Here is a 27,684-nt window from a genome sequence, read left to right as displayed (position 1 = left end):
TGTTGGTTCCCCCAAAATAAAATAAAATCGACTTCTCTTATCCTTCCCCATAAATGAAAAGCTTATTAATAAGAGGAAGTGTAATCCTTACATTTCGTTTCGTAAAACTTGTACCAACATCAAACTTTAAGCTGATTAAAACTGATAAATTTAGACTAAGAAAGTGGTCTCTGATGGGCAGAGTGAAGAGAGAGAAGGCCCTTCTCCACCAGTGATTCAATGCAATCATCGAACATTTCTTCAATAGGCCTGAACTTGAATCCTAAACTTGTTATCTTGGATGTATTGAATTCATAGTACAGTCTGTCTAGTTTCGCAAATCCCTTAGGAACAGGGAGTGATGGATAACGAGCTGATAAGATCAATACTAACTCGTCATTGTCGATCACCGTTGAACTGCAAAGGTATCGCCCACTTGCACCTTCATGCTCGTAGAGAAGGATATGGCAAAGTGCAACATCATCAATGTGAACGTATCCCATCCTCCCATGCCACTGAAATTGCTCGGTTTCCCCTGTTTGTTCACATGGACAAATACCTTGGTGAACCAATCATGAATGTGGATTATTATAAGAAACCTTTATGATGAAATGTTTTGTTTTCAATACCTTTAAGTAAGGCAAGGACATCGGATGCAGTGGAACATAGATCGGGTGGCAGACTGGGACCGATGACGAAGGCGGGAAGGACAGTGACCAGATCAATCTTATTCTCATTGCAAAACTCCCATGCAGCCTTCTCAGCTTGGGTTTTCGCCAATGCATACCAAACCTTTGAAACGCACCCAATTTCCATTTTCAGTATCAGAAAGGAACAGTCAGCTTGGTATGATACGAAAACACTAGTACAAGCGTAGACAACAGAACATGTTTTGGTCGATCAATTGCGTAGGAAATAAAGAATCATTCTCGTGAAAATCTGTATTTAAGTTAATTCAAAAGAAATTATGAGAATTGAGGAGGTTACCCGCAAAGTCTCGCAGAGTTCAAGGGAGCTCCAAGAGGACTCATCAAGGGGAATTTTGTAGTCAAAATCATCTCTAGCCCTCACTGTTGAAGACGACGATGTGAGAACTACACGTCTGAGAGATGGGTTCTTCTTACATGAGCCTAGCACATTCAATGTGCCCTTCACAGCCGGTTCTAGGATTTCCGTCTGATGTTGAAAGTGAAAATCACATTACAACCAGGAAATAAAATAATTCCTCACCATTAAACCATTTACATTAATAGCAAACCCGTAAAGTACAGAATAAATTATCTTCTTCTTATGTAGCTGTATACATCTGCAAATATGTATAGATATAGTCTAGAACTGACTTCCTTGGATGTTCATGAGCCCTGGAAGGCAAATTTGCTGCTTTCAAAATTACTCTCTGTTCTAGTTTGCGGCACTGACATAATGTTAAGTATTCCCTATGTCCTTTTCTGTTTCATGGATTGAAAAATATCTTTGTTTTGAAAATTCAGGAATATTGGTACTTGATTTACTAGGTCAAAAATGGAAGAATATATGCCTTGGGGTCAAAGGAAGGTTTTATGACGGGGGAAGCAGTGTGGAAAACGCCTTGACACCCCATGATTGCATCGTCAAAGCTTCCTTCTTCCAGTAGATCGGCCCTCACCAATTTCAGTCTCTCCTTGGCTCCATCAAGCCTCCAGAGGTGGGCTAATTTCTTCTCATTTGCTGCCCCGTGCACAGATATAACCAGACAAATGAAAATGAAGCGAGGCAAATGCATTAAACAGTTGAAGGTGCAATGGAAACGTACAGACCTGGATCCCTAACCGTGCCAATCACATGATAACCCGACAAAAGAAGACGCTTGACCAGCCAAGAAGCCAAGAAACCAGCAGCACCCGTAACGCAAACTTTGCCACCTTTCACCCACTCCATTTCCACTTCCCTATAATCAAATATCATGCAATGGTTGCTTTTTATATTTGGACCATTGCACTCAATGCCTTGATAGTTGAGAATTGAGGTTGGATTGGAGAAGGTAAGCCACTCGATGCTCGTGAGCTTTGAACATCATTTTGCTGGTATTTAACAAGTTTGATTTGACTTACCTACTCCAAGTTTTATAATTTAACTGCCAAAAACACAAGAAGGATTTGGGCAAATGCCAATGCCAAATACGTTAAATGGGGTATGCTAAAAATCTCTGATTAAAGCGATTTAGCCACCTGTTTTGTTTTAATGTTTCTGATGGCAAATGAAGAGTTTTACACCTAGATTATACCCTTCATATATGTTACATGAATTCAAACATTGACGTACATAAGAAGTTACATGACAATCTCTCAACGCTTCAGCATGCATCAAGATTTCAAAGTTTTAACGAGTCAAGAAGTTTTAATCATTGTCGACAACAATGGTGATTCATGAAATAACCATCAATACAAGTCAGCATACAATTAAAAATTTAATAAAGAATGTGTTGTGCATTTACAGTGATTGGTACTGCTGATGCTGGAGACAGTAAAATACTTGTCCCAAAATTGGGTGTTTAGTAGGCTCTCTCAATCGGTATGATTATACAGACATGGAACATCGTGTTTGAATCTCTCCCCCATGATGATTTGCTAAGTCCTTCGATAGAATATTAAAAGCACGACAAAGTATATACCTGTTGTGGTGTAGCTACCTTTACTGAGTGTAGAGTAAGGTAGAGAAATCACGAGAATAGCTAACATAAGAAAACAATTTCGGACAGGACTATTATACCCAATATAAGAATCCTATTTGAACAATTCTCTTTCGCCAATTGTTCGAAGCCCCAGCCTGCAAAATCTTAGACCTTCGGGGCTGTGAACGGTTTGATGGTCCTGAACATCCTACGGCAGCTATGTTGGCTACTCATCTCCCAGCTTGAAGAAAAATAAGTATAACAGAGCCCTTCCAGTTGGTCCAGCCATGCATAGGAAGTCGGACCATATCCCAGCTCCCAGTGGTTATCTGGTGTGTGTTTTAGCTTCCCTCCAACTGATGGCTCTATTTGAGAAAGAAGATTTTGGCCACACAGCCAATTCCGTTTTCCAAGGCTAAATTGGAAGGATCAAAAATAATTGAAATCAAAGTACAACAAAAATCTGCCATGTCAATCACTGTCTCGTCCTATATCATGTACGGGGTCAGGCTTCACCCTTATTCTACAATTGCCTTTACTGTGTCAAAATCAAGAGATTCTCTTGTGGCCAAGGCTCTGCAATAAAAAAAATTAAAAAGAATTAAAAGAATAAAAAAACACCCTCCCCCGCAACCCATCCACGGTGTGCGCCACCCATCAGTCAATAAAAGGCATATCCTCGGATTTTCCATTTAAATATAAAATTTAAAACCCGCAATTTGCTCTACTACTGCTACTTCTTTAAGATACAAATGTCTAATATCATTGCCGTAAGTCAAACTATGCCTTGGGAAAGAAATGGATATATAATGAATATGCCACTCTAAAACACGGCCATTTGCAGATCATATAGGCTAATTTGCAAATATGTCTAAGGTTAGCCTACTAAAGAGTCAGTGGACAATGAATGTAATAGTTAAAATAGACACAACAGAAGCAGTCCAAAGATTTAGTTTCAAACCTGCAAGTAAGGCTGATACATTCTCTGTCCAGAAGGCCAATTGGCTGCCCTCTGCAGTCTTTGACACGCTCGGATATCACTGGAACATGACTCAGATCATATTTATTCATGATCATTTCTGCAGACAGAATATCCATAGTAGGTGTAGCTGTCCATGGCACTTTACATTTTGCACCATCTGATGAACATATTTCAGATACCAAAAGCACCTATAGCAGGGATTATTAATAAGTCGGCAGTGTAAGAATCATAGAAATGAACTGGAATTAAACAACAGTGTGATTTTAACACATCTTTGGGTTGATGTACACCTAAGATGGTGATTTCAAGATATTGTGAAGCAGAAAGCTTTACATATACCAATTGGCCCAGATGAATTTCAATCTTCCAACTTTACCATTGTACCCCCGAAGAAAGAACAACCACAAGACAAAATCCTATGTTGAAGTTAATTCTAATCTATTTTGAGTTGCAAAGGGAACTACTTTAGCATTTGCGTGAGAGGGGACATAGCTCAACTTTTATCACTTCTTCCTCCACCCTTACTGAGTAAATCTGTGTTTTCCTTTTCCCCCCTTGTCCCTTGAATTGTAACATGCCAGACTATAAGTTGTTAAAGCACGCTATTCTTGAAAACTTGAAATAAATTAAAGAGTGCACCATACCTTGGAGTCCAAACTTTTGTCTTTTGCAAATTTGCTGAACTCATGAATATCTGTTAGTGTCAATAAACCCAATAAAAGGTTGTCATTATCAACAATTAATGCACAAGATTGCTTTTCCGTAAGCATAAGAGTCACTGCTTCCGTAAGTAAAGTACTCGTCATTACTGTCACATATCTCGTCCTCATGGCTTCTTTAACAAAAATTCTCTTCTCTAAATCCTTGGTTCTAATGCTGGAATCATCAATGCAGAGTGAACTTTCAACTTCACAAAGGTTATTGAAATAAGGTGGCGATTCGGTAGAAGATAGACTAGTTGTATTATCTGATGCTTCAGGCTGTTGAATTGTATATCTATTTCCATTTTCAAGTGCTCTGGTCCCTTTGACATCCTTTCTTTTCATCTGTCCAGATGTAATCCAAGAAGAAAGCCCAACAGCTCCTAATAAAGGCAAAACTATCCGATAATCCTGAGTTAACTCAAACAGAAGCAGAACTGCAGTGAGAGGTACCTGACAGACCCCTGCAAGCATTGCAGCCATGCCAACCTGCAAAAGGCGCTGCGTAATGGTCAACCACATCATTGTTTATTGTTCTACTCTAATGTAGTTGATTAGTGAACATAAAGTCCAGATCCAGCAATAGATATTTTCTATTCTAAATTTCCTTCACAAACAAAAATTCATCTAACCAAATTACCAGGCCATATGCTTGTGGTGAGGCCACTTCCAAGATTGAAAGGTGAATAGCTGGATCAGACTGAGCAATTGCGAAACTAATGAATTTCCCATATGCCATCCCAGTTGCTGCACCAATAAAAAGTGAAGGGGCATAATACCCTCCTACTAACCCAAAGGCCCGGCACAAAGAAGTTGCAATAATCTTGACTGCCACCAGCTGAAACAAGAGATCACCCGAAAGACCTTTCACGAATGGCCGAGATTCTAACAAAAGATCGACATTATCGAAACCCCAGTACAGAATTTCAGGATATGCCAAGGCTATTACACCAACAGTTAGTCCCCCAACTATAGGAAACACAGGCTTTGGTATCCCAACATCCTTGTTAAGATTGTCCACAACACCCAGTAAGTAAGATGTCAGTTTAGAAAACGCCAATGAAACCAAGCCACAAAGAAGACCCAGCAATAAATAAAGTGGAAGTTCTGAAAATAAGAAAGAAGTTCTGAACCAATTAGCATGAGAAACATAAAAAGAAAAAAGTTTCAAATGATGAAGATAATTTAAGAAATTTACCACCAGGAGACCGGAAATCATACTCAGGAACCTTAAAGGCAGGTTCAGCACCAAGACCAACTTCAGAGATCACGGAAGCGATAACTGCACTGAGAATTACCATCGAAGTTGTGTTAGTAAGTGACACTGATGAATCCGCCGGCGATGATGGCCACAAAACCGACTCAACGGCGAAAAAGCAACCAGCAACGGCGGCATTGAAACCTAAAGATACATATAGAACAAAGTAAATTAATTAAAGAGATTCAATTCCAAAAGAATTACTGTATAAAATTTCAAAAACGAACCAGATGAGATTCCAGCAGCTGAGCCAGCAGCCAAAAGGGAGAGCTTGGTTTGAGGATTTTTATCCAAAAGAGAATGGATTTCTTTAGCAATGGAGGATCCAATTTCAACGCTTGGACCTTCAGGTCCCAAGGAATTACCAGTCCCGAGCGTGATACAAGCCGCTAAAGCTTTCAAAACAGAACCCAACGCAGCTTTGGCGTTATAACTAGCTTCCGAAACGGCGTTCCTAGCAGAGTTCAAGACGCTGACAATTAAACCGCCGCAAGCAGGCACAAAAATAACACGTACCCAAACGGAGTTGAGAGGCTCCTCTCGCAACCAGGAAGCACCTCTGTAAGGAATCCCGTCCCAGAAAAAGTCGCGAATCTCATGCACGCCGTTGTTGAACAAAACGACGGCCATTCCCGTAAAAACACCGACCAAGCAAGCCGAAACGATGACCCTAGGATCGTTGAAATCATCTTCGGAGACAACAGAATCATCGGAGACGACGGTTTGTTCGTCAGCGGAGTCGGGTAGGGCAGCAGTGACGAAAGAGGAGCGTTGGTTTAGAATGGGAGAGGGGGAAGAGGAGAAACGGCTGCTGTTGAATGGAAAAGGGGGCGGGGATTTGCAGAGAAGTGGGGAAAGGTGTGGTGGTGAGGAGGGAAACAACCGTAGCACGCTAGCTAAAGCCATCTTCTTCCTTCATCCAAATCCGTAACGTGGACTAACTGCTCTCTTAGTAACTACTACTAAATGATATTATTATTAATGGATTTAAATACGTTGTTATAAACATAAGTAATTATACAGTTTTTTTCTTACAAATGGTAAGGGGGTGGCAGTGCCGTGGTCCCTAAAATGAAAAATTTATCCTTCGAAATTTTTTTAAAATTTTAAATTAATAAAAATAAAATTATATTTTAACCCCTTAAAATTATAAAAATTTAATTTAATATTTTAAAAATTATAAAAATATAAACTATAAAAAATTAAAATTTCATTCGTCCTTATTCTGGCTCCGCCCTTAAGATAAGCTAAGATTTGTGTAACATTCCTTCTTTCTATTCAACTCACACCTACTTACTAACAATTTATTTATATAAATAATTTTAAATAATAATTAATTTCTTTTTCTTTTCTATTAATTAACTATTTTTCAATTAAATATTAATATTTTAAATTTTAAATTCATCTTAAATATTTTATAATTGTTTCTAACATTAATTTTATTATACAATACCTAGAATTACTCATAGCTATGTGCTTTAATACATGCAACAATGCTAATACCAATTAAGTAAAGACTCGATCGATTAATTAAGAAATTTTTTAAAATTTGTTTATGAGTGTATTTTTTATTAAAGATAAAGAAAATATTTTGCTCAACAAACTCAAACATCATATAATTTCTATTTAAAAGTAAGAGAAAGGATTCTATGAAACTATGATTTCACGTTATACTTATCCATTTCCAATAGAAGAATACAAATCAAATTTCTCCTCCCGATTTTTAGCATTCTTAGTTGGATTTTAGTTTTTTCAGAAGAAAAAATCTGATTTGTCATTCTTCTATTAGAAAGGTATAAGAATAACATGGATTCACAGTTTCATAAAATCTCTTCTGTTAAAAGTAATTGATTTTTTCTTTTGGAGAATAAACATATATGAGGGATACAAAATGAAACATTATTGGGTAGATTTCTTGAAGATGAATGGGGTTGAAGACATTAACTACTAGGAGTTTTAGCTCAAAATGTTTGTTATTAAAAGATATTAAAATGGTAAAATATTATAAATTGACCCTAAAAATTCTAAAACACAAAATATTATAATAAAAAAATTAAATTTTACTAATTTTTAGGGTAAAATATTACAAATTTCTTTTAGAAGTCAAAACAATACAATCGTAACACAATCATAAAAATATGGTAGGACATTTATAAAGTAAAATTAAATCAAAATAATTTAAACTAAAATTGATTAACCGAACTACAACCTACTTATGACAATAGCATATGGTGGGACTGAGATCCACGTATGACAATTGTACATTATGAAATTTAACTTTAAGTATTCAAAGACCCAACGTCTCAAATTTTAACAATAGTGTGAAAACCTCATTTGGTAATATTACAATTTCTTAAAAAGTTAACATGGAACTCTTATGCTTTTAAATTAGTTAGTCCCTAAAATTAACAATTATTCAAATATTGGAACCTGAACTTTTTATTTAATCTAAATTAATTCCTAAATTTAATAATTATTTTCACATCAGAGCATCTAACTTTTTTTTATTCAATTGTCAACTTCAAGTTTAAAATATTGCATTAGCCCTTTAAATATAATTTTAACTTCATTATTATAAAATAAATTTAGATATTTTAATTATAATGACTTTATACTCGTGCACGTGAGATAATTTCTAATATATATATAGATATTCTAAAGCAATATATTTAATAAGAAATCAACTTATTACATTATTTTTCTTAAATTTGCAATGAATTTATAACAATTTTTTATTTTTAAAATTACAATAGTAAATATTGCATAATATACAATTTTAAGCAATATTTGTTGGAAAAAATGCTACGGCAAAACAAACATGTTAACATTGACTGGAAAATAAATAACGAATTAAGAAATCACATAAATTTATTGCGTTGTGGTAAATCCATTGTCTTGGAAACAAATTTTCCATGATTGGTGTAATCGTGTAGTGAACGTCGTCTCCCAAAGTTAACACAGGACTTTGATATTCGTACACTCAATTAAGGAAGATGGAACTTGATTGGTGTTACTCTTCTCAAGGAAATCACAATAGAATCAATTCTTAGGGAAGTTTGGAGGGATTACAGTTGGTCCCACTTAAAACCAAAGTCCTAGATAGAAGTTTTCTCTAAAGTGATTTAGAGGGAAACCGACAGAGTTTATAAGGAAATTAGAAAGAAAGGAAGAGGAGAAAAGTGTTTTTCAAATAACGTTGTGTTTTATGTTCTGTGTGTAAAATGAGGAAATCAACCCTCTATTTATATTAAAAACAGAAGGGGAAAACGGTAAATAGGTAGGAGCAAAAGAGTAAAAAACACAAAAACAATTTTGAGACAATGATAAGCCAATAACCCAATTATTCAATGAGAGCAAAAAGTAAAAGTTATATAAAAACTCTCTTGATAGCTTGTACTTAACCAATGTGGAATATGTTCACTAATAACAACCTTTTTGCATTGCCAATAATTCTGATATCCCTAAATTTCATTAATAACGGTTAAGTTAGACCTTAATTTATACTTTATAAATTTTGTTTTCATGCTAAGTGGACTTATTGGACTATACTTTCATGGTGTACAATAGTTTGGAAAAAATAATAGTGTCGCTTATTTATCGAAGGTATGTATATATCGTTTGACATTTCAAGATTTTAAGTGTTACCAACTTATATAAGACAGTTAGTAATATAAATAATAATAATAATAATAATAAGGAATATACTAAATATATTTTAATAATTAAATACAACTTACCCGTGTATCGCACGGGACAAAAAATAGTTTATAATCTATACGACATCTAAATATTGACCTCAAGTCAAAGAGAGAGGAGAAATTGACGTTGAAGGACGGAAAAAATTATTTGTTACAAACCCTTGTTGTGTTTTGCAAGACTCTCAAACGCCATTTCCGGCAGTGGACGTTGAAGCACGTCTTTAGAGAGGCGAACCGCTGTGCCGATGCTACGGCACGAAAAGGAAGCATTTTTCAATTTCCGTCTTCCTCAAATGATCTTACTGTAATATGCAATGAAGCTCCCTTTGAGCTAACTTCTCTTTTGTTAGTTGATTCCACTAGCTTGGTGTGGTACCCTAACTCTATTTAAGTTTTAATCTATGCTTTTTTATGATAAAAAAAAGAGTCTTTTACATTAATAATAGATGTTATAATATTATATAAATAATAGATATATGGGATTTTTTTTTAAATACGTTTTTTAGGACTATTACAATATTAGTGGGTGTTGAGTATACTATGCATGTCCTAGGTATCAAGTTTTTCGTGCCCCTTTGAAATAAGTATAATTATTATGATATGAATAAAAGATCTCAACATATATAGTTCTCGAGTTGAAGTGAAAGTATTTGAAAATTAAACAATTAATGTAAATTAAAATTGAAACAGTTTTAGGAGTAGTGAATCTTAAACTTGATATACACATGTATCGATTTAGAATATAAGTTAAAAAACACATAATAAATAACATAATTTGATTTAAGTTCAATAAAAATCTTAATTCAACTCAGCAGTCATGGATGCCGGCTTTACAAAAAAAAAGTTCTAAATAAACCCTAAAAATAAAACCTATAAGTAAACAATCATATAGTTATTAGTTTTCAATAAAAAAAACAAACGGTATGTTACATTTTTTCTAAACCCTAAAAGCTTAGAAACTTCGGATTATAATATTTAATCATATTGTAATGGTTTCCAACTTATTGAGATATGAAAAAGGATATATTCTCGAGAAACAACGTTGCAACATTCTCTTGTGGCTTTGTTTTGCAGCAATATGAGTATAGGTTGGCTTGACAAGAGGATCATTGCCTAATTGATAAACGTTGTTTTCTATCACGCAAACCAAATTAGAAGAGTTATTTACGTTTCGTTATTCCTATTTTTTCTAATTGAACAGCGGAGACTAGAGACCCATAAATCTTATCTCTAATTCGACAAATTGACAATAACTAAGGTTGTTGAAACTGGACTAAACTAGCGGATATACCAATCCAAACTAAGGGAGAATACCAGTTGAACCATGAATCGTGATTGAACTGATAATCACAGATTAAATCAATCAATTAAAAAACCAACTGAATCGATCTTTTATATTTTGGAAACCAAAAAAAAAAACCAACCTAAACTAGGCCCAAACCCAAAATAAGACAAATAAATTAAAAGATTAAAAGCAACCTTAAAAAACTAGTCGGATAAACAAAAAAAACATGTAAAAACTAAAATGTTTCAAATCTTTGTCTCAATCCTTCTTCGTTAGGGGTTTATTACCTAATGAAAATCTTTCTTGTTTCAACTTTAGGTTCTGGAATAACCTTCTTCTCTTCAGTCTTCTCAAGCTGAAATCCTTTTAAAGATCAAGGGAAAAGGAATGACGGCGGGCAGATATTTTGAAGATCAAAGAAAAAGAAGGTTTTTTTATGCAAATGACCCTAAAATTTTGATTAATTATGAAAATAGCCCACTTTTTTTATTATACACGTAAATGGCCTGAAATCTACAATAAAAATTGGTGAAGTCAAAGAGTTTGGCATCGCCAACATGCCATGCTAGCAAACCCAATAAAAAAATTCATTTTTTTGTAGAGCCATATAGAATGGTGTCACTTGTATAAATACCAAGGAAATACTGTTATTTCTAAAAAATTAGGGGGTCGAAAAATAAATATGGTGTGACAGCCCTAAATTGACCCTAGTCGGAAAGTGGTTTCGGGACCACAAAACCGAGTCATAAAAATAATTAACAGTCATATTTGATGCTTATTATATATGAATATGCATGTGTGAAAAAATTCATGCTTAAATTTTGTATATAGTATGTGAAATTTATTAAATAGGACTTGTATGAGAAAATTTAGAAATGTGCTAGGCAAATGCTAAAGTGGCCTATTAATATATGTTGGAAAGTGCTGGTACTTGCATGTCAAATTAGCCAAACTATAGGTAGTGGCCGGCCATGCTACAAATTATATAAAAAAATATGAATTTTCTATTAACTTTAATTAGCTAAATGGCATAATATCATGAATTAATGAAAAGAAAATATAGAAAGTGGGTGAAAACAACAAAGTGTTCACCTTGTTCATTCCAAAAGGCCGAAAGTGAAGGGGAGTTGGGAGGAAAGGAGCCATTCGGCCATTTCAAGTCTTCATTAAGGTATGAAATTCATGTTTATTCTTGAAATTTTAGATAAAATTGAACTAGTTACCAAGTTCTTTAGGTAACCCATGTTAGGAATTTTGATTTTGGGAAGACTAGAACTTTCGGCCATAGTAGCTATTGAGGATTTAGGTTTTTGTTTCATGTTAAATTGGATGAATCTTGGTGTATGGGTGTTTGAACTAAACTAATGATCAAATAGGTGCATAGATACAAAGTGGGAAGAATCGGCTACTAAGTTTGATACTATTGCCGAATATAAAAATGTTATGCTTGAGTAATGCATGTGGTTAGAGTTGGTAAAATGAAAAGAATGCTTAGAGGTGTTATAATTGATTAAGTGTTAAATTAAAAGCTGCTAAAATTTTCATTGTTTTAGCCGAATATGTGTTTGTTCAAAGAAGGAATTATTGAAGAATGTATATGAACTTGGCAAGTGAATTCGGCTTAGTACATAAATGATGTGAAAATTTTGGAATTTATTTTTGATTATGTGTATGTATGACCAAGTATAATCGGCCACATGAGTAAAATGAGTTTGATATGTGATTGCCTAATGTGACTAACAAGTAAACATTATTGGTAAAAATATTGAATACTTCTACTTGTATTCATTAAGCTCAAGAGCAAGGGGGATCAAAGTTAGATCGGGGAAAGGAGAAAGCAATAGAGTAATCAATCTCAACCGTTTCAATATACCGAGGTAAGTTTTTAAGTAGGCTCTTCTAGTATACATAATTAAAGATGCCTATAAGAATATGGTAAATGAATCGAAATTTTTGGTTGGCACTTGAATAAAATTGTTCATTAATTAATGTAGGTATGCGATTCATAGTGATGATCATTTGGAGTTAAGCTGTAATGGTGTTATGAACATGTGAATTTGAGTATAACTTTGGATTTGAAATGTGAATGATGATATGTATATTGATAGAATCTATCCGGACTAAAGGTCCGCAGGCTATGAGCTGGAAAAAAATATAACCGGGTTAAGTCCCGAAGGCATTCGTGCGGGTTATTATAACCGGGTTAAGTCCCGAAGGCATTCGTGCGGGTTATTATAACCGGGTTAAGTCCCGAAGGCATTTGTGCTGGTTGTTACATCCGAGCCAAATTCTGAAGGTATTTATATTTCGAAAGGTGCGACTCTGTCGTAATAATTCCGATTAATGTGCTCATAATCCCTAATATGACCATGTATGGATCGTATATACATTGGAAAAATTTGGTACAGTGTCAGTTGTGATTACATAATCGAATAATGCTCTTCCGGCCATTTCTTAGGATTATATGAAGTCTATAGCTCACTCGAGCTACATGAAATTGAATCAAATGAAATTTAGTTAAGTTTGACTTCGAATGTATAAACCTATTGATCAAAGTGTAAATTAAAACGAATACGTGATCTTGTGCATAGGCATTTATTTATCCTTATGAATGCTATTTCTTTTGTGTTTTTGTTTCAAATGAGTCCTTACTTATAAACTTACTAAGCATCGAAACGCTTACTCTGTTGCTTAAATTCTCTGTATTATAGATTTTGTTCGTCAGCTATCGGACTCGGAGGTGTCAAAGTCGAAGTCATCCACACTATCTAAGCCACTTTTTGGTACTCTTCAGTTGAACTTGATAATGGCATGTATAGGGCTGACCCTTGTTGTTAATTAAGTATCTTTTGGTAATGTATATTCGTATAGCCATGCGAAAATGGCTTTTATATTTTGAGTATAACATTATGATCATTTTGTATATATGGTCTTATGATATGGTTATTAAGTGGTGTGGAAATGTTTGGTAATGATTAGCCATTGGAATGGCCAATCATGGTCCTATTGGTGCTACGTATGTCATGGCTAATCGTGATTATACTTGGAAATAATGTATGTCAAATTACTAGTTGATTCATGGAAAACTATGAAATAGGTAAAATTTACCTTAAAATAGATGCTGACAGCAGTAGTGATGTGAATTTGAAAAATCACTAAAAATAGTAGAAATGGAATTAAATAATGAATAAATTATGTAATCGAATCTTGATGAGCCTATTTTCATATGAAAGAAACGAAATGACCATATGAGCCGTATTTTATGAGATGTTTAAGTTTTCGTGAAATAGGGCCAGAGCGATTTCTGGATCCCCTGTTACGACTTTGAAAATTCACCATAAATTAACCAGAGATAATTAGGAGTCATGTTTTATATTTACAGATTTCTTTTTGAGTCTAGTTTCATTAGAAATAAATGGCATAAGTATTGAAGTCCTGTACAGGGAGATATCTAAGTCGTAATACATGAAGGTTAGAGTAGTCGAACCCTGAAACAGGGGAGACTTTAACTAATAAACTGTACTAATTGGCCCGACCAAAAATTCTAGAAAAAAGAATTAGTAAATATATGTATGAGTCTAGTTTCAGGAAAAATTTACGGAATTAGATTTCGAGTTTTGGAACTCGAGATATGATTTTTAGAGTGACTGTGATGCAGTTAGTCAGCTCGTCTTAAAATTTTAAAAATGAATTGTATGAGTTGTTTAAGTAAGGAATTAAGTCCGTTAGCACCTCATGTTCGACTCCGGAAACGGTCTCGGGTACGGGGTGTTACATTTAATTGGTATCAGAGCTACGGTTTAGTCGATTCTAGGACTACCGTAATACGTCGGGGAATAGCTATACATGCCATTATGTGTTTATCTGATAGTGTGGTGATTTCTGACAGTTAAAAATGTGTTTATTTATAGTAATGGATCCTGATCCCAACCGAGCGGTAGCTGATGATGTTGAGAGTGTAGCGCCTACTCTCGTACATGGGACGGCGCCGGTGGACTCTCAACCTATTGCTAGTAATCAGAATGATGAAGCTAGGCAGGCTTTTTATAGCGTGATGAATGATTGGTTCAATCAGTATATTCGAACTAATACGGCTGTCCCACAACCCCCACCCCCGACTAATACAAACCCTGCACCTGTAATATCTCCTGGAGTTGACCCGTCGAGGTTGAACAAGCCCCCGGTTGATAGGATTCGGAAGCATAGGGCTACTGAGTTCAAGGCTACTGACAGTGATGATGCTGAGCAGGCTGAGTTTTGGCTTGATAATACCGTTCGTGTGTTCGATGAATTATCGTGCACACTTGATGAATGTTTAAAATGTGCTATATCTCTGTTACGTGATTCTGCCTACTATTGGTGGAATACTTTGGTTTTCGTCGTACCGGGAGAACGGGTTACTTGGGAATTCTTTCAAACCGAGTTCCGCAAGAAATATAACAGTCAAAGATTCATCGATCAGAAACTGATAGAATTTCTTGAGCTTAAGCAGGGTTCTATGTCAGTTACTGATTATGAGCGAAAGTTTGTCAGACTTAGTAGATACGATCGGGAATGTGTTTCGTCCGAGGCTATCATGTGTAAACGCTTCGAGGACGGGTTGAACGAAGATATAAAACTGTATGTTGGCATTCTTGAAATTAGATAATTTGTAGTACTTGTTGAACGAGCTTGCAAAGCCGAAGAGCTCAATAAGGAGAAAAGAAAAGCTGAAGTGGAAGCAAGAGAATTTCGTAAAAGGTCTTCGGGAAAGCCCTTTCAACAATCATCGAAGAAATTTAAAAGGGATCCAGGCCAATCTAAAGACACTTTGGGCTTTTCCAAATGAGATCGTGATCGACCCCCTGTGAGTACGCGAGTCACTTCAGTTGCCAGTGTTGGAAATGATCGTTGGGACAGGACGGAGTGCCAGTATTGCGGTAAATAGCATTCGGGGAGTTGTAGATTCCATGACCGCTCCTGTTATAAGTGCGGATCAGCTGACCACTTTATCAAGGATTTGCCCGAGACTGTCTGAACAGAATGTAAGTCAGAATGGGAAACCGGGTGCTACTACTGCTCAAGGTAGACCATCTAAAAATGCGGGGAATGCTAGTGGCGGTCAGAGAGGATCTAGAGATGTTACCATCAGATCTGAGGCTCGTGCTCCTGCTAGAGCTTATGCTATACGTGCACGCGAGGATGCTTCTTCGCCTGATGTTATTACCGATACATTCACACTCTTTGATACTGATGTGATTGCTTTGATTGACCCTAGTTCTACTCATTCTTATATATGTCTATTGAGTCTACTGAGTTCGTTATTAGAGTGTCGAATCCCTTGGGTCATTATGTGCTTGTTGATAAGGTGTGTAAGAAATGTCCCCTAGTAATTCGAGGTTCCTATTTTTCGGCCGATTTGATGCTTTTACCGTTTGAGGAATTTGATATTATCCTGGGGATGGATTGGTTGACCGTACATGATGCATTTATAAATTGCAAAAGTAAGACCATCGATTTGAAATGTGCAAATAATGAGATAATCTGAGTTGAGTCTACTAATTGGAACGGATTACCAGCAATAATATCCTCGATGTTGGCTCAAAAATATGTGAGAAAGGGGTATGAAGCGTATCTTGCATACGTACTTCATAATAAAGAATCAGAAAAGAAACTTGAATCGGTACCAGTGGTTTGTGAATATTTAGATGTTTTTCCCGAAGAATTACCAGGGTTACCACCTGTTCGGGAGGTAGAGTTTGGCATTGAACTTGTACCTAGGACTACATCGATTTCGATAGCTCCGTATCGTATGGCACCAACGGAATTGAAAGAATTGAAAACTCAGTTGCAAGAGTTGACGGATAGAGGTTTTGCTCGACCAAGTTTTTCACCTTGGGGTGCACCAGTATTATTTGTGAAAAAGAAGGACGGAACCATGAGACTGTGCATTGACTATCGTCAGTTGAATAAAATGACAATAAGGAATAAATATCTGTTACCGCGTATTGATGATTTGTTCGATCAACTGAAGGGAGCCTCTGTATTTTCAAAGATAGATTTGAGATCGGGATATTATCAGTTGCGAATTCGAGATTCGGATATACCCAAAACTGCTTTCAGAACGAGATACGGTCACTACGAGTTCTTAGTGATGCCGTTTGGGCTCACTAATGCCCCTGCGGTATTTATGGATTTGATGAATCGGATCTTCAGACCGTATTTAGATCGGTTTGTAATTGTGTTTATCGATGATATTTTGGTCTATTCGAGAAATGAAACCGATCATGCTGAACACCTGGGATTAGTGTTACAGATTTTTCGGGATAAGCAGTTATATGCTAAGTTCAGTAAGTGTGAGTTCTAGTTAAGAGATGTTAGCTTTTTCGGTCATGTGGTATCTGCATCGGGTATTCGAGTTGATCCGAGCAAAATTTCAGCCATACTTGAGTGGAAGCCTCCGAGAAATATTACTGAGGTTCGGAGCTTTTTGGGACTTACCGGTTACTACAGACGGTTTGTAAAGGGTTTCTCGATGATAGCCACACCAATAACGAAACTACTTCAGAAAGATGTTAAGTTTGAATGGACAGAAAAATGTCAGAAAAGTTTCGATCAACTAAAAACTTATTTGACTGAAGCTCCAGTACTAGTGCAGTCCGAATCAGGCAAAGAGTTTGTCATTTATAGTGATGCATCCTTACTCGGGTTGGGTTGTGTATTGATGTAAGAAGGTCGAGTTGTAGCTTATGCGTCGAGACAATTGAAGCCACATGAGAAAAATTTTCCAACCTATGATCTCGAACTAGCTGCCATCATATTCGCTTTGAAAATATGGCGACATTACTTATTTGGTGAGAGGTGCCATGTATTTTCGGATCACAAAAGTCTCAAATATTTGATGACTCAAAGAGATTTGAATCTGCGACAAAGACGTTGGCTTGAGTTTTTAAAAGATTATGAGCTTGTCATTGACTATCACCCGGGAAAGGCTAATGTCGTTGCGGATGCTTTAAGTCGTAAATCACTATTTGCTTTACGAGCGATGAATGTACACTTGTCCGTTCTATCCGATAATGTGTTAGTAGCAGAATTAAAGGCCAAACCATTGTTGATTCATCAAATTCGTGAAGCTCAGAAAGTCGATGATGAATTGGTTGCAAAACGGGCTAAATGTGTTTCGAATATGGAATCAGAGTTTCAAATTGATGATGACGATTGTTTGAGGTTCAAAAGTCGTTTGTGTGTTCCAAGAAATTCAGAACTTATCTCAATGATTCTGAACGAAGCTCATTGTAGCCGAATGTTAATTCACCGGGGAGTACGAAGATGTACAACGATCTGAGACGTCAGTTTTGGTGGCATGGTATGAAACGAGACATATCCGATTTTGTTTCGAAGTGTTTAATATGTCAACAAGTGAAAGCGGAACATCAAGTGCCTACAGGTTTACTTCAGCCGATCATGATACATGAATGGAAATGGGATCGAGAAAACGATGGATTTTGTATCTGGGTTGCCATTGTCGGCAAGTAAGAAAGATGTGATTTGGGTTGTTGTTGATAGACTGACTAAGTCGACTCATTTTATTCCCATACGTACGGATTATTCACTGGATAAACTAGCTGAATTGTATGTTTCTCAGATTGTAAGATTACACGGGGTACATATTTCTGTTGTGTCGGATAGAGATCCGAGGTTCACCTCGCGATTTTGGAAGAAATTGCAAGAAGCTTTGGGTACCAAGTTGCATTTTAGCACCGCTTTTCATCCCCAGAATGATGGTCAATCCGAGCGGATAATTCAGATACTCGAGGATATGTTGAGATGTTGCATCCTTGAGTTTAGTGGTTCATGGGAGCGGTATTTACCTTTGATTGAATTCGCTTACAACAATAGTTTTCAGTCAAGCATTAAGATGGCACCTTACGAGGCTTTGTATGGTCGTAAATGCCGTACACCATTGTTTTGGACCGAGCTTAGTGAAAATAAAACCTTCGGGTTGATTTGATTAAAGATGCTGAGCAGAAAGTAAAAGTAATCCATGAAAGTCTGAAAGCAGCTTCAGATCGTCAGAAGTCGTATGCAGATTTAAAGCGAAAAGACATTGGATATCAGGTCGGAGACAAAGTGTTTCTTAAAGTTTCACCTTGGAAAAAGGTGATCAGATTTGGCCGTAAAGGCAAATTAAGTCCGAGATTCATCGGGCCGTATGAGATATCCGAACGAATTGGGCTAGTCGCATACAGATTGATTCTACCCCCTGAACTTGAAAAGATTCACAACGTTTTTCATGTCTTGATGCTTCGATGTTATAGATCCGATCCATCGCACAGAATTAATCCATCAGAGGTTGAAATTCAACCTGATTTGAGTTATGAAGAAGAACCGATTCGAATCCTAGCTAGCGAGGTGAAAGAGTTGCGAAACAAAAGGGTTCCATTAGTAAAGGTGTTATGGCTCAAACACGGGATCGAAGAAGCTACTTGGGAAACCGAGATCTCTATTAAAGAACGATACCCAAATCTATTTACCGGTAAGATTTTCGGGGACGAAAATTTCTTAAGTGGGGGAGAATTGTGACAACCCTAAATTGACCCTAGTCGGAAAGTGGTTTCGGGACCACAAAACCGAGTCATAAAAATAATTAACAGTCATATTTGATGCTTATTATATATGAATATGCATGTGTGAAAAAATTCATGCTTAAATTTTGTATATAGTATGTGAAATTTATTAAATAGGACTTGTATGAGAAAATTTAGAAATGTGCTAGGCAAATGCTAAAGTGGCCTATTAATATATGTTGGAAAGTGCTTGTACTTGCATGTCAAATTAGCCAAACTATAGGTAGTGGCCGGCCATGCTACAAATTATATAATAAAATATGAATTTTCTATTAACTTTAATTAGCTAAATGGCATAATATCATGAATTAATGAAAAGAAAATATAGAAAGTGGGTGAAAACAACAAAGTGTTCACCTTGTTCATTCCAAAAGGCCGAAAATGAAAGGGAGTTGGGAGGAAAGGAGCCATTCGGCCATTTCAAGTCTTCATTAAGGTATGAAATTCATGTTTATTCTTGAAATTTTAGATAAAATTGAACTAGTTACCAAGTTCTTTAGGTAACCCATGTTAGGAATTTTGATTTTGGGAAGACTAGAACTTTCGGCCATAGTAGCTATTGAGGATTTAGGTTTTTGTTTCATGTTAAATTGGATGAATCTTGGTGTATGGGTGTTTGAACTAAACTAATGATCAAATAGGTGCATAGATACAAAATGGGAAGAATCGGCTACTAAGTTTGATACTATTGCCGAATATGAAAATGTTATGCTTGAGTAATGCATGTGGTTAGAGTTGGTAAAATGAAAAGAATGCTTAGAGGTGTTATAATTGATTAAGTGTTAAATTAAAAGCTGCTAAAATTTTCATTGTTTTAGCCGAATATGTGTTTGTTCAAAGAAGGAATTATTGAAGAATGTATATGAACTTGGCAAGTGAATTCGGCTTAGTACATAAATGATGTGAAAGTTTTGGAATTTATTTTTGATTATGTGTATGTATGACCAAGTATAATCGGCCACATGAGTAAAATGAGTTTGATATGTGATTGCCTAATGTGACTAACAAGTAAACATTATTGGTAAAAATATTGAATACTTCTACTTGTATTCATTAAGCTCAAGAGCAAGGGGGATCAAAGTTAGATCGGGGAAAGGAGAAAGCAATAGAGTAATCAATCTCAACCGTTTCAATATACCGAGGTAAGTTTTTAAGTAGGCTCTTCTAGTATACATAATTAAAGATGCCTATAAGAATATGGTAAATGAATCGAAATTTTTGGTTGGCACTTGAATAAAATTGTTCATTAATTAATGTAGGTATGCGATTCATAGTGATGATCATTTGGAGTTAAGCTGTAATGGTGTTATGAACATGTGAATTTGAGTATAACTTTGGATTTGAAATGTGAATGATGATATGTATATTGATAGAATCTATCCGGACTAAAGGTCCGCAGGCTATGAGCTGGAAAAAAATATAACCGGGTTAAGTCCCGAAGGCATTCGTGCGGGTTATTATAACCGGGTTAAGTCCCGAAGGCATTCGTGCGGGTTATTATAACCGGGTTAAGTCCCGAAGGCATTTGTGCTGGTTGTTACATCCGAGCCAAATTCCGAAGGTATTTATGTTTCGAAAGGTGCGACTCTGTCGTAATAATTCCGATTAATGTGCTCATAATCCCTAATATGACCATGTATGGATCGTATATACATTGGAAAAATTTGGTACAGTGTCAGTTGTGATTACATAATCGAATAATGCTCTTCCGGCCATTTCTTAGGATTATATGAAGTCTATAGCTCACTCGAGCTACATGAAATTGAATCAAATGAAATTTAGTTAAGTTTGACTGCGAATGTATAAACCTATTGATCAAAGTGTAAATTAAAACGAATACGTGATCTTGTGCATAGGCATTTATTTATCCTTATGAATGCTATTTCTTTTGTGTTTTTGTTTCAAATGAGTTCCTTACTTATAAACTTACTAAGCATCGAAACGCTTACTCTGTTGCTTAAATTCTCTGTATTATAGATTTTGTTCGTCAGCTATCGGACTCGGAGGTGTCAAAGTCAAAGTCATCCACACTATCTAAGCCACTTTTTGGTACTCTTCAGTTGAACTTGATAATGGCATGTATAGGGCTGACCCTTGTTGTTAATTAAGTATCTTTTGGTAATGTATATTCGTATAGCCATGCGAAAATGGCTTTTATATTTTGAGTATAACATTATGATCATTTTGTATATATGGTCTTATGATATGGTTATTAAGTGGTGTGGAAATGTTTGGTAATGATTAGCCATTGGAATGGCCAATCATGGTCCTATTGGTGCTACGTATGTCATGGCTAATCGTGATTATACTTGGAAATAATGTATGTCAAATTACTAGTTGATTCATGGAAAACTATGAAATAGGTAAAATTTACCTTAAAATAGATGCTGACAGCAGCAGTGATGTGAATTTGAAAAATCACTAAAAATAGTAGAAATGGAATTAAATAATGAATAAATTATTTAATCCAATCTTGATGAGTCTATTTTCATATGAAAGAATCGAAACGACCATATGAGCCGTATTTTATGAGATGTTTAAGTTTCCGTGAAACAGGGCCAGAGCGATTTCTGGATCCCCTGTTATGACTTTGAAAATTCACCATAAATTAACCAGAGATAATTAGGAGTCATGTTTTATATGTACAGATTCCTTTTTGAGTCTAGTTTCATTAGAAACAAATGGAATAAGTATTGAATCCCTGTACAGGGAGATATCTAAGTCGTAATGCATGAAGGTCAGAGTAGTCGAACCCTGAAACAGGGGAGACTTTAACTAATAAACTGTACTAATTGGCCCGACCAAAAATTCTAGAAAAAAAAATAGTAAATATATGTATGAGTCTAGTTTCATGAAAAATTTACGGAATTGGATTTCGAGTTTTGGAACTCGAGATATGATTTTTAGAGTGACTGTGATGCAGTTAGCCAGCTCGTCTGGAAATTTTAAAAATGAATTGTATGAGCTGTTTAAGTAAGGAATTAAGTCCGTTAGCACCTTGTGTTCGACTCCGGCAATGGTCTCGGGTACGGGGTGTTACATATGGTGGAGCCAAAAAGTTTGGCACCAACACTTTTGAATGTGTCCGTGTAAATTTTTTAAAATTTTTTTTTTAAATTTAAAATTATAAAAGGATTTTTTTTATTGAGTGGAGCCCTTCTAAATGGCACCACTACTTTATGTAAGGTTTTTTTTTAAATGTGTTTTCTTATTTTAAAATTTTAATATTTTTTATGGGGTCATATAGAATAACGCCACTAGTATACTATGTATGTTTTTTTAATGTGTTTTTTAATTTAAAATTTTAAAAAAATAATATTTTATTTGGTGGAGTCATTCTCTTTGGTGTGATCAAATAGCTATATATATCCCTAACCCAATGGTAGATCACTGTAAGTTGGAGAATTTTTTTTAATTATATCATGTTAGAGGATGAGAGAGAGAGAGAGAGAGAGAGAGAGAGAGAGAGAGAGAGAGAGATGAGACGTGTTTTACCTATTTACAAGTGGTTGCGTATATGGCTGGTGCCTAATAGCCGCCAGAAACGACATCCTGTACAGAGGCCAAGATTGCAGCAGCCCTACACAACCAGCCATGTTACTTCCCCGTGTTTTGTTGTCCAGCCATGTTACTTACCCCGTGTTTTGTTGTTCAACAAAGCTCACAGTATAATATGTTTAACATTGTTGATCCCCAGCTGTAAATACCAGTACGATGGAGATCCTCCAATAGAGGCAGGTACTTTAAGTAAATACTATTAGATGTGTTGTCCGGCATGTTACTTACCCCGTGTTTTGTTGTTCGACAAAGCTCACAGTATAATATGTCTAACACTGTTGCTCCCCAACTGTAAGTACCGGTACGATGGAGACCCTCCAATAGAGGAAAGTACTTTAAGTAAATACTATTAGACGTGTTGCCCGACATAAGTACCCTTCCATAAGCTTCATAATATAGGCTCAAGCAACTCACATCACCTTGTGCTCAGTGGCGGTGCTCAATAACGCCTTGAAATTTGCTCACAACCATGCCAATGTCAAGTACATGAAGTTTCGTTCCTCATCACCAAGGGACCATCCAAGTAATCAGTGGCATACTATTGAAGGTTCTAACACTTTGCTTCAACCCATGACTACATCACCATCAACTCGTAACCTAAGTTACATAGCGACATCCTCCAATGTGATCGGGTATTCCCCGCACGGCATAATGAAGGTATGGGTCTCTGACCACCATCGCTTAACCAAGGTAGATATTAGGTTTGCCCTTAGATAATGCGACGTCCCCAAATCTTGCCAACTATAAGTATGGCATGACCCGCTCGTCTGGATTGTACTTGGCATAATGGAACTGCGACCTCAAAACTGGGTACCCATCTTATATGGTAAAATTTTTATAAAAATATGATCGGGATGTAGGGTCAATACCGATCGGGATGCTTGCAGGAACTATGTAACAGGAAGCTCAAGAGGGCTTATAACAGGATGCTCGTAAGATCTATGGTGTGTCCGCAACATATGGAGGGCCACAACTAATACAGGAAATCATGTATCCATCAAATTTCATTTATTCAAACGAGACTTAATGTTTATCGGGTATTATTGGATATGTGACTGATTTTCATACATAAAACATTTATACAATTCACTCATATACAACATTCAATTCAAACATATTAATATACATAATTTAGTTACACGAACTTACCTCGATAATTGTTCGTGTTCGTAGGCTACTAATCTGATACTTTTTGTTTTCCTCAATCCAATTCCGAAATAGGTCTATCTGGATCTATATGATTAAATTTAACTCATTTTAATAAAATTCACATTCAATTTCATCCAATTCACATCCTACGAAAAATTACCATTTTACCCCTATACTTTTAATAAATGACGATTTCGTCTCTAGGCTCGAAAAATAAAATTCATGCAATTTAATTCTTATTCCAAGTCTAACTGGATTTTTTATATAACATTTACAACCCACGTAATTCATAAAATTCAGAAATTTTCCATAATTTTACATCTTTACAATTTAGTCCCTAAATCACAATTTCATCAAAATTCTCTTTACAAAAGTTGTTTATCTAGCAACAACCTTTCATTTTCTACCATAAATTTCAAAATTTCAGCATACTCATCCATGGAAAACTTTTAATACTTTGATAACTTTACAAATTAATCACCAAAATAGGTAGATTAGGTTACTACGATCTAAGAAATATAAAAATTACTAAAAATGGGACAAGAATGCTTACCCAATTAAGCCAATTTAGCTTGCTTGAACTCTTTCCTCTTAGCTAGGGTTTCCATGAAAATAATTTGGGGAAAGATGATGAAAAAGATGATATTTTGTTATTTAATTTAATTATCATCTTTTATTTTCCACTTTCCAATTTAGTCCTTTTCTTTTGTTAAATTTCCATGGAGAATCATCATAAATATCTACTAACTTCTCTTAATAGTCTATTTTCCTTATAAGGACCTCAAATTTTGAATTCCATAGCTATTTAATCCTTCTAGCTACTAGAATTCAACTTTTGTATTTTATGCAATTTGGTCCTTTCTATAATTAAACATGAAATCGATAAAATTTTCTTATCAAAATTTTCATACGCCTTTCCTATTATAATGCAGACCATGAAATATTATTAAAATAAATTTTCTTTTCGACTCCAATTTGTGGTCCCTGAAACTAATGTTCTGATTTCATTGAAAATGGGCTATTACAGTATCAATTCAATTGTGAAATTATTAAATTATTCTTTCATATACATTTTACATTTATTTATCTACACTAGCATATACTTGTATTAAGGTTTTTACTGAGTTGATATCACGGGTCAACTGAACACTAAATTAATTGTGAAATTATTAAATTATCATTATATACAAATTAAATTATATTAAGATGGTGGTCTTTATTTTTTATTGATAATAAATCAATAAAAAATTGGTCATAAAAATATTTGAACCCAAAAAACCATATACAATAAATATTTTACTTTACCTTATAACAAAAAAATCAATTAATTTTTAATAGATATATTTGTTACATATTTTTTTTCAGGTGATTAAATAATCAAATGGTATATTCTCATCCTATAAAGCTTAAGTCTTTTTCTTTTTAAAATTAAAAATATATTTATATAGCAAAATAAACAAATGGCCCATGCAGGTCTCGAACCTGCGACCTTGGCGTTATTAGCACCACGCTCTAACCAACTGAGCTAATGGGCCACCGATATCTCTAAAGGAAGAAACACTAATGGGAAACAAAGTTGTGCATTTGGCAATTTGTTCATTTCTTCTGCACAGATAAGTTGGCCACCATGTCATTGATATCTGATGTGCTCTTCATTAATAAGTAGTTTATATTTACTCACAGGTAAAATAAACACTTGAATTCTTTAGAGATCTAGAAATTACCATCGCTTACCTCTTCACCAATTTGATATGCTCATTAATAATTAGTTTTTCTTTACTTACAAACAAAATAAGCACTTGAATTCTTTAGAGATTTAGAAACTACCATCGCTTACCTCCTCGTCAATTCGGTATGCGTCATTAGCAAGATACATAAATTTTAATGAGAATCTATGATTGATCAACAACCCAGTTTGGGAAGGTGGTTTAATGGCCACAATGCAATCTAATAAAGCATCAAGGACTAAATGGTTAAAATTACCCTAATCTCAACTTCCATTCATCTCATAAGACTAAAGGTCAATTTAACATTGTCTCTCAAAGCAATTTTGATATAAAAAAACATTTGATAAAATTATTACTAAATAAAATGCTTTTGAGTTTTTTAAAAGTGCTTTTGAGATAATAAAAAAAATTTGTCAAAAGCAAAGTAGAAAATTTTAATTTTTACTTAAAAGTGTTTTTGAGAAGCAATGCTAAACTGACCCTAAGTTGAGATGTTGAAATATTTTTAAAATATTTATAGTATTTCGTTAAATAAAAATAAAAGGGTTTAAGCAATATAAATTTATAACTTTTGGTTATTAATTAATAATTATGGCTATTCATGATAATGAATTATATCTCTTAACTATGAAGAGTTATTTTTTAACAAAAAAATTATAACTACTCAATTAATATTTATTATGTCCATTTAAAAAACGTTACTTGAACTGTTATATTAATTTAAGAGATATAATTATTAAAAAAAACCTATTAAAAAATTATTTTAATGAAAAGACAAGAGAATTTCTATAAATAGAGATACGGTTTCATCCGGATAATATATCAAAATATCGTTTGGGAAATACATGGTATAAAAAGGCTTATTACTATCTAGTGTCACGGGGTTAGAATTTAAGTCTGGCAAACTGTACAACCTTAAGCGACTAAAATAAAAAAAAAATGGCAAATTCAAAAGACAAATGAACTCGAATAGAATAGAAAAGTCACAAGAAAATAATAGCACACCAAGTGTTTGAGTAAATGCTATAAAGTATTCTATTACTCAAGAATGAAAGAATGAAGTAATTACAAATGAATGAGGCGGACTCTATTTATAGTTGAGCTCTCCCAAATCCAACGATATAGATTGAATTACATCAATAATTGAGATTAATGACTATCTATAATATGAAAGTTCTAAGATATTTAAATTTTATGCATTCTTATCTGTTAGGATTTACATTAATCATCTTGGTAAACATACAAATTACTAGAGTATTTACATTTTAATTAAGATCTAACTAGATAAGTCTTAAGTCTCTTCCAAGTAATGAATCATTCCTATTAAACCGAATAATCCCAACTGAATATAAATAATCTAAAATGTGTGCATCAATTATGGTCTCCTTTGCACGTCTATATTACTTTATATCACTACTTGAATTTTTTATTCAAAAAATTATAAAATTTTTTATTCAAATAATGGGTGTGTATATGCCTAAAGACATTTAAGCCTTTTACATTTTACTAAATAATTTCCATAAAAATAAACATTTACCGAAACTTAAATTTCCATTAAATGAATTTAATTCCATTAATTGGATTTTAATTAAAGTTTGTTATTTTTATATATTATCCACTAAAAATTCAGTTAGTGGATAATAATTGTCATTTGAGTCAGTATTAAAATTTTAAAATTCAAAAAGTTTAAGAACTTAAAAATAATCCAATTGAAGATTATGGACTAAATTTACAACTATGTTTAGTATAAGATTAATAATTAAATTTAACCAAATAGATTTAACAGTTACTATTCGGATCAAGGCTAAAATTTTAAATTTTGAGAAGCACAGGGACTAAAATTGACCAAGTTAAAAAATATAAAAACTAAAATTGATCAAATTAAAGTATAGGGACTACACCTATAATTTTCATTAAGTATAAGGATTAATAGCAGAATTTAACTTTTTTTCTTGAGACCTCCGATTTCAGTTTTTAAAATATTTATTTAAAGTAAAGAGAAATGACAAATTTTTCCTTGAGAGAGAGAGAGGGAGGGAGGGAGGGAGGGAGGGAGGGACGGAGAGGGGGGGAGGGGGAGAGAGAGAGAGG

The 27,684-nt window shown here is 34.7% G+C and overlaps 2 protein-coding genes and 1 non-coding gene across 5 annotated transcripts; all 3 read right to left on the bottom strand.

Moving 5' to 3' along the window:
- Positions 1-17: 17 nt before the first annotated feature.
- Positions 18-2,005, bottom strand: LOC107929753 (tetraketide alpha-pyrone reductase 1). The gene is made up of 5 exons (XM_016861263.2): positions 1,776-2,005; positions 1,517-1,686; positions 967-1,155; positions 609-771; positions 18-514 (listed from the first exon to the last, which is right to left on the bottom strand). The coding sequence occupies exons 1-5, from the start codon at positions 1,921-1,923 to the stop codon at positions 156-158; spliced, it is 1,029 nt and encodes a 342-aa protein (XP_016716752.2). The 5' UTR covers positions 1,924-2,005; the 3' UTR covers positions 18-155.
- Positions 2,006-2,362: 357 nt separating this feature from the next.
- On the bottom strand, positions 2,363-6,574 carry LOC107929744 (chloride channel protein CLC-e). 3 transcript variants are annotated; one of them, XM_016861254.2, is made up of 6 exons: positions 5,798-6,574; positions 5,511-5,714; positions 4,953-5,419; positions 4,256-4,801; positions 3,591-3,799; positions 2,363-3,205 (listed from the first exon to the last, which is right to left on the bottom strand). In XM_016861254.2, the coding sequence occupies exons 1-6, from the start codon at positions 6,474-6,476 to the stop codon at positions 3,148-3,150; spliced, it is 2,163 nt and encodes a 720-aa protein (XP_016716743.2). In that variant the 5' UTR covers positions 6,477-6,574; the 3' UTR covers positions 2,363-3,147. The 3 variants fall into 3 exon arrangements, 2 of the variants coding, with proteins under 2 accessions (XP_016716743.2, XP_040938343.1); XR_005905991.1 differs by lacking the exon at positions 2,363-3,205 and adding an exon at positions 3,902-4,172 and having other exon boundaries at positions 3,709-3,799; positions 5,798-6,545; XM_041082409.1 differs by lacking the exon at positions 2,363-3,205 and having other exon boundaries at positions 3,639-4,172; positions 5,798-6,545.
- Positions 6,575-25,327: 18,753 nt separating this feature from the next.
- On the bottom strand, positions 25,328-25,401 carry TRNAI-AAU (transfer RNA isoleucine (anticodon AAU)). The gene has a single exon. It is a non-coding gene; the product is annotated as a tRNA-Ile (tRNA).
- Between the last annotated feature and the right edge of the window lie 2,283 nt (positions 25,402-27,684).

This window comes from Gossypium hirsutum, chromosome A12, assembly GCF_007990345.1.
Source record: "Gossypium hirsutum isolate 1008001.06 chromosome A12, Gossypium_hirsutum_v2.1, whole genome shotgun sequence".
Taxonomy (NCBI): domain Eukaryota; kingdom Viridiplantae; phylum Streptophyta; class Magnoliopsida; order Malvales; family Malvaceae; genus Gossypium; species Gossypium hirsutum.
The sequence above is the reverse complement of the archived record's forward strand: the minus strand, read 5'-3'. Positions and strand labels throughout refer to the sequence as shown.

Bases quoted from the DNA above. Each gene is read 5' to 3' on its own strand.
- LOC107929753 (XM_016861263.2), bottom strand. From the start codon at position 1,923: ATGATATTTGATTATAGGGAAGTGGAAATGGAGTGGGTGAAAGGTGGC. The intron at 1,687-1,775 runs GTCTGTACGTTT...TGCACGGGGCAG, and splicing joins TGGCACGGTTAGGGATCCAG to CAAATGAGAAGAAATTAGCC. The intron at 515-608 runs GTATTGAAAACA...GTGAACAAACAG, and splicing joins TGTCCTTGCCTTACTTAAAG to GGGAAACCGAGCAATTTCAG.
- LOC107929744 (XM_016861254.2), bottom strand. From the start codon at position 6,476: ATGGCTTTAGCTAGCGTGCTACGGTTGTTTCCCTCCTCACCACCACAC. The intron at 4,802-4,952 runs GTAATTTGGTTA...CGCCTTTTGCAG, and splicing joins CACCACAAGCATATGGCCTG to GTTGGCATGGCTGCAATGCT. The intron at 3,800-4,255 runs GTATGGTGCACT...TCCCTGCTATAG, and splicing joins ACAAAAGTTTGGACTCCAAG to GTGCTTTTGGTATCTGAAAT.